We start from the raw sequence: 7,181 nt of genomic DNA, 5'->3' as shown, positions 1-7,181 counted from the left end.
ATAGGAGAATTCTAAAGGTGATTCATATTTAAATTTACAAACTTTGTTGGATTAACTAGAAAGTATAAATATATTTTTTTTATTATTAACTTTCCTTATCCTTATATTATATAAATTTAGTATTAATATTAACAGTCATAAATATGAAATTAAATTATATATGTTTTAGTATTATTATTTTTTGGAACTGCCAAAATTTTATAAAAAGAACGAGCTATCCTAGCAAGAAGCTAGAATAGACCCGCAACCACATTACAACGGCTTTAAACGTCAATCATTCAAAATTACATTATTTTTTCCTCTACTTCTATACCAATTAAAAGAAAAAAGACGAATAGAATCAAATAGAGTACAACGTTTCATCGGGGGCTGCTCGAACAATTGACTATTTCTAAATCTCCATATATGCCAAACCATAGAAGCGATAATGACATACTGTCTTGTCTTTGTGTCTTCCGACTCTCTCTAATCTTCCAACCAAGCGATCAAATCCGTCCATTCTGTAAATCGAGGTAATGCAATGTCGACCCATATCCTCACTTTTCTCCACAACTCAGCAGCTACGTCACACTCAAACATGATATGGTGAATCGATTCGATGACGTGATTACACGAAACGCAGCTAATAGACTCTTTCTCTAAGCCACGTCGTGACAAGTCCTACCGAGTTGGTAATCTGTTTAGCGCTAGCCTCCGAATAAAAATGTTAATTTTTCGTGGTATTTGCGAACACCACATAGCGTAAATATGAGCCGAGGGTAAAATATGATTATCGATAAAAGAACGGGTTTTACTAACAGAATATCCCGTATCATTTGTTAACAACCATGACCACCGATCGTTGCCTTCACCAAAGGACACCTGATCTAATTTTGAGCACAATTTGAGAAGCATCGCCTCATTCCGGGCACCAATGCTCGATCTATTCCATTCCCATACCCAACCTCTGTTAACAAGTTTCTGAGCAATCGTACAATCTTGGTCTATATCTAGCCCAAAAAGTCTCAAGAATAGGGATGGCATCGGGCCGGGTTTGGGCCGGGTTTGAGTAATCCCGGACCAGGACCCGATAAGGAAAACTAGTCCCAAACCCGGACCAAATACCCGACGGGTAAATGGGTTTACTAACTAGCGGGTAAACGGGTTTACCCGCGGGTAAACGGGTACCCATTTACTTTTTTTATTTTTTATTTTTTTAGCAAATAAATACATTACCAAAAGCATATACAATCTATAACTCTGTAAATTATATGCTTATTTATATGTGTATATTTGTACAGTTTATATTATTTCCTATTTCCAATTATTATTACTATCAATTTTTAAATATATTTATAAATCAGATTCTTGATTTGAATGCAGATGAAAATGTGAAGTTGATAGATGATAAATAAATATATAAATTCATATTGACCTTGGAATCAATATATTTTTTAATTTAATTTTTGTTAATATTCATTTTTAATTATTATTATTATTATTATTATTATTATTATTATTATTATTATTATTATTATTATTATTATTATTATTATTATTATTATTATGCGGGTATACGGGCCGGGTAAACGGGCCGGTTAGACGGGTCTTTATTAAAACCCAGACCCGAACCCGAACCCGGATATTTTTTGAAAATCAATCTCATACCCGGCCCGAGACCCGTAGCTCCGGACCAGACCCGGCCCAATTATGTCGGGTTTTGGTTTTCCCCGTTGGGTTCGGGTTTTTTTGCCATCCCTACTCACGAACTTATCTTTCAACGCCCCATCACCCAACCAATTATCTTTCCAAAATCGAGTGTTGGAACTGTTACCATGTTTAAGATGTAGGACGTTTGCTGGGACCGAACCTGCTGCCTTTACATTAATGAAAATCGAAGCAACTATAGGCCAAATACCGTTACCCAACTGACATGTGTCTAAACCCCCAGAATCACCATAAATTGCCTTTATAATTCTAGACCATGAGGAATTAGGAAAAGAGACAAATCGCCAAATCCATTTAAGAATGAGATTAATGTTAAATTATCTTAGGCTTCCGATATCGAGACCTCCATTTTCCCGAGAAGCTAAAACTAACTCCCAGCGGACCCAATGCATTTTCTTAGTGTCACTTATACCCCAAAAAAATTTAGCTCTCAACTTCTCTAAATCGTTAATAACTTGTTCGGGGCATTTGAATAATGACAAGTAATAAATCCCCAGACTACCCAAAACCGCTTTCACCAAAGTCAAATGCCCCCTATCGAAATGAGATTCGCTTTTCACCCCGATAACTTTTTAGCAAACCGATTTTTCAATGGATCCCATGAGTCGATCCTTTTCATGTTAGCACCCATAGGTAATCCTAAGTAAGTAAAAGAGAATGTACCTTTGGAACAACCAAGTTCATGCACATAATCATCTAGAATCGAATCTTGAACTCCCAACCCGAATAGATGAGACTTGGAAACATTGATTTTTAAACCCGAATATCCATGAAAGTCATTACTTGAATAGAATTTAATAAACTGTTTCTATTCTAATCTGAAACAATGACCGCATCATCCGCATAGAATAAGCGTGAGATCTTAATACCCGGGTTACCTACTATAGCACCAGAGATGTCACCTGAATCCACTTTATTTTTAAGACACAAATGAAGACCTTTCATAACCAATAAAAACAAAAAAAGGCTTAAAGGATCCCTTTGACGAAGACCCCTGTACAGATTGAATTCGCTCGTAGGACTCCCGTTCACAAGAACAGAAGTGCGTGCTGATTTTAAGCACATTCGAATCCAGCCACGCCAAGTATCCCAAACCCCAACGTCATAAACATATGATCCGAAAAATTCCAATTTACCGTGTTGTACGTTTTTTTCAAAATCCACCTTAAAAATCAGTAGCTTCTATTTTTTTTCGCTTATACCAATTCATCAATTCACTAATAATCAAAGGGCCATCCAGAATCTGTCTACCTTTGATGAAAGTCGACTGTTCATTACTTACAACTTTGTCAATCACTAAAGCTAAACGGTTAGCCAAAACTTCAGTAATAATCTTATATTGCACGCCAATAAGTGAAATCGGGCGATAATCATTAATACCTGACGGATTACAAACCTTGGGAATTAAAGTTATAAAGGCTGAAGAAGCAACTTTAGGCATGCGACACTCCTCAAAAGTCATTCTGACCGAAGCAACCAGATCAGATTTTATAAGCTCCCAATATATCTTGATAAAAAAGAATGTGAACCCGTCCGGGCCCGGAGACTTTTCGTTACCGCAACACCAAACTGCTGAACAAATCTCAGTTTCAGTCACCAAAGTTTCGAGAGCTGAATTATCCGAATCTGACAATCTGTTTTGTGGCCGAAAAATAGGGAAAGATCCAACCGAAAGTTGTCTGCGAAACTTGTTTCTATAAAATTCTTTGAAAGCGTTTTTTACAAGACATGGTTCTATAATCCATACTCCATTCAATGACAACCCGTTAATGGCATGTTTATATCGTTTCTGTTTTAATAACCCGTGAAAATATTTCGTATTTTCATCATCTTCAACGTCCCATTTAACCTTTGCCTTTTGAACCAAATCTTTCTCTTTTTGCTCATGAAATTCTGCTATCTCGGCCAACAACCCAATTCTCTCTTGTAGCTCAATTTCGGAAACAGAACGATCATCGATATTTTTCTCGATTTCATGCACCCTCTCTGTTGCATGAAACAGAACGATCACCCAATTCTCTCTATGTTTTGGTATTATTATTAATAACTTTGATATTAATATTATTTATGACAGTTTTAATTATAAAGTATAAATATGAACTAACGGGCATAACCAATGGTTTCTCATGTACTTTGTGTCATGAGATAGAGAGAGGTCATGATCTTTAGGGAAGACATGATTTTCTAAAACCAATTGAACACCGATAATGGTGGTATGTATTGACCCTATAGGGAGGTTTTACCGGATTCGTTCACGGACCTCTACCCGGACTATTGCCCGAATGGATGTGTTCCCGGGTAGCGTCGATCGGATTCGGGTTGCCGTCCGGACGTGTGTGTTACATGCAAATGATGAGGGTGGTTGAAAAATGATCTACTGATGTCAAAAAATAGGCGTTAAAAAAAAATATAAAGTATATATATACAGTTTTTTAATACGGAGTATCTTTTCTTGTTGTTCAAAATTTCATTCAAAAAACATTTTTATTTTATACATCCACACACTTTTGTTGATATTTTTCAATAATGTCCCTACAATAAATTGTAGTAGTAAAAAACTTGTGTACCATATCATTAATGTCAGTTTAGTAAATCTATGTGGATTTATTAAGATTGTATTTGGAAATATAGCTTTTTATAATATCTACCGTACTTTTTAATATCATTTTCCATTTAAAGAGTTGGATTTGTTTGATTATTGTTGTCCTCCTAATTTCTAATTTCTCCTTTAAATCGCTGTATATAACCGTCACCGCGCCACCATCACCCACCCTTCTCCTTCCGTCGCAACCATCTTTTCCCTCCTCCTTGTGTATGAAAAAGGTAAAATTCGATACATTTTTTCAATTGTTTGATATTTGTTCAAAATTAGGGTTTTGAAAATGTCTGAGATATCAAATAAATCGTCTGATGGTGCGTGTGTTTTGCAACTTGTAATTTCTAGTAATAATAATAGATTACACGAGGTTATGTCAGTAAACTAAGTTAATCTTTGATTATTCATTTAATAAGTTGCAACTGTTATGAAACACAATATATTTGATGAATTTTTAGCAGTATTAGAGTTGATGTGCTTAACAATTGTCTTGAGTTAAAACTCTGTTTATGCTTATGTGTTTTAAACGTAAATGCTATCTATGTTGATTTGATGTATGCATATATATATGAAACCTAGCACTGAAATGCATTTATGTATTAAACATAATCTTTTATTTATATGCTGAATTTTATTTTATATACGCATATATGTTTATAAACCCTAGGACTGAAATGCAGTTATGTTGAATTGATTTTTGCAGTTTTAAATAGTATGTCCCAACAAGAATTTTCTGCGATGAAAATTCAACGTTTGCCTCTAGATAGACTCAGCACCCTTGCTCCAAATATAATAGAAACCATCCTATGTCTTATACCTTTTCGAGATGCCGCCAGGACAAGTGTTCTCTCTAAAGAATGGAGGTACAATTGGACTAAAATTCCAAAACTTGAGTTTGATGAGGATACTTTTCAAGTGGCAGCTGATGAGAAATCTCTTTTCAATGCTGTATACCAAGTTCTGCTACAACATCAAGGTCCGATAGTAGAGTTCTCGCTTTCCATGGTGGAGTCTGACACCTGTGTTGAAGTGGACCATATAATTCATTGTTTGTCAAGAATGAATACTGTCAAGAAACTTTGTTTGGGTTATTTGTGCAGGATACCCTTAGATGTCTTCTCGTTGCATCAGTTAACTGACCTACATCTTGATGAGTGTCATGTTCAGCCACAACTTACATTCGATGGCTTTAGTAGCATTACTACCTTAGAGATAGATCATATAGAAATCTTTAAGTCAACACTTGTACATCTTCTATCCAAGTGTCCATTACTCAAAACATTAAGTCTGGTAAAGTTCTTAATTACTACTATATTCATCTTATAAAGGATTATATCACATATCTGAATAGTATAAGTTTTTGCAGCTTCAAGCACATGATCTTATTTGCAGTGACGACAAGTCTGGCCTCATTGAGCTATTTGAGTGTTTGCCTGTGATTGAAAATTTAACTATTGACCTTTTCGGTATTCGGGTAATATATTTTACTTTACTTTACAACTTGAGATTATTATTTTCGTTATGGTTAATTCTTATTCTGGTGTATGGTATAAGTGTTTTTGTGAAGGCGAGCATCCACGAAAGCTTCCAACCTCATTATATAAGCTCAAATACATCTGTTTAGACGATGTTCTTTTGTGCGGACACTCTTACTTTGGGATGCCTTTTCTTGCTCTTTTGTTCAGAGCTTCTCCAAACGTGGAGAAAATCAAGCTATCCGTAAGGACCAAATTTTTTTTTATCTCGTATTGTTTTTTCATGTCAAAATGCACTGACACATGAAATACCCCTTTGTGCAGACCTATGCATATGAAGAATCAGATGTAGGTGAAGATTATGAAGATGAAGAATCAGATGTAGATGAAGATTACGAAGATAAAGAATTGGATATAGGTGAACATTATTCAGATGTTCAGTTGAAGACTCTGAACGAGTTAGAGATTGAAAATCTTGGTACTCAGAAGCCTGAGCTGGAGTTTGTGAAGTTTATGTTGGTCAAGTCACCTGTGCTGAAGACATTGAGGATATCCCTGAACTATAAGGTTGCAGAGGATAAAGAATTGGAGATGTTAAACATTTTGCTTAGCTGTCCACATGCATCCCCGGTGGTAGAAATCACTTTACATCGTGATTTTCGAATGCAGGCTACATGGAGAGATGCAATTGGTTTAGTATAACTTCAGGCGAAAGTGTTGACTGCTACTTGTTTCCCTGTAAATTGCCTTTATAATCCTTCCAGCCATATAGATGCAATTAAATTGGTACTCGAAACTTTTGCGTTTTATTTGTGTTATCTATTCGCTATAAATGTTTTGATATTTCTAATCTTCACAAGGTACATTTGTGTTCCAGTTTGGCTCATGGTGCTCGTGTTAGTTACAAAGTTGGGTACGCCCCTGTAGGTTTTTAAAGCATTAACTTTGATGGGTTCTTTAAAAATTCAAAGTTTAATATTTTATGGGTGTTTTGTTTAAAGAAACCGTCATAAAGTTGTGGGTGATGAGAACACTTTATAATTATTAACTGATGAGAAATGCATATTTTTATGTTGCATACCAAGTTGCAACTACATAAAGGTCCGATTTTCTGAGCTCTTTCTTTCGTTGTGGGCAGGGGAGACCTGTGTTGAAGTTGACCAAATAATACTTGTCGAGAATGAATATCATCACGAAATAATTACAAATACCAATAGTTTATCTATGTTTCTAGTGTTTTGGGAAGAGTCCTTCCTTGCACATTAGTGCACCATAATCCTCATAGGCTTTGATTAATTATCATAATTCATGATGGTGAGAGTTGCTGCAGGTCATCATTTGTTGGACACATTTATAAGTCATGTAAAATCAAAGAAACAGCCTCCTACCTACATTATTTAAAA

General features: G+C 35.4%; 1 protein-coding gene across 1 annotated transcript; it reads left to right on the top strand.

Moving 5' to 3' along the window:
- The first annotated feature begins 4,392 nt into the window (after positions 1–4,392).
- LOC139848338 (F-box/FBD/LRR-repeat protein At1g13570-like) lies at positions 4,393–6,750 on the top strand. The gene is made up of 5 exons (XM_071838067.1): positions 4,393–4,530; positions 5,007–5,593; positions 5,670–5,777; positions 5,858–6,022; positions 6,103–6,750. The coding sequence occupies exons 2-5, from the start codon at positions 5,018–5,020 to the stop codon at positions 6,478–6,480; spliced, it is 1,227 nt and encodes a 408-aa protein (XP_071694168.1). The 5' UTR covers positions 4,393–4,530; positions 5,007–5,017; the 3' UTR covers positions 6,481–6,750.
- Positions 6,751–7,181: the final 431 nt, after the last annotated feature.

Source organism: Rutidosis leptorrhynchoides, chromosome 5 (assembly GCF_046630445.1).
Source record: "Rutidosis leptorrhynchoides isolate AG116_Rl617_1_P2 chromosome 5, CSIRO_AGI_Rlap_v1, whole genome shotgun sequence".
Classification (NCBI taxonomy): Eukaryota; Viridiplantae; Streptophyta; class Magnoliopsida; order Asterales; family Asteraceae; genus Rutidosis; species Rutidosis leptorrhynchoides.
Note: the sequence above shows the minus strand (reverse complement) of the source record. Positions and strands in the feature narration are given on the sequence as shown.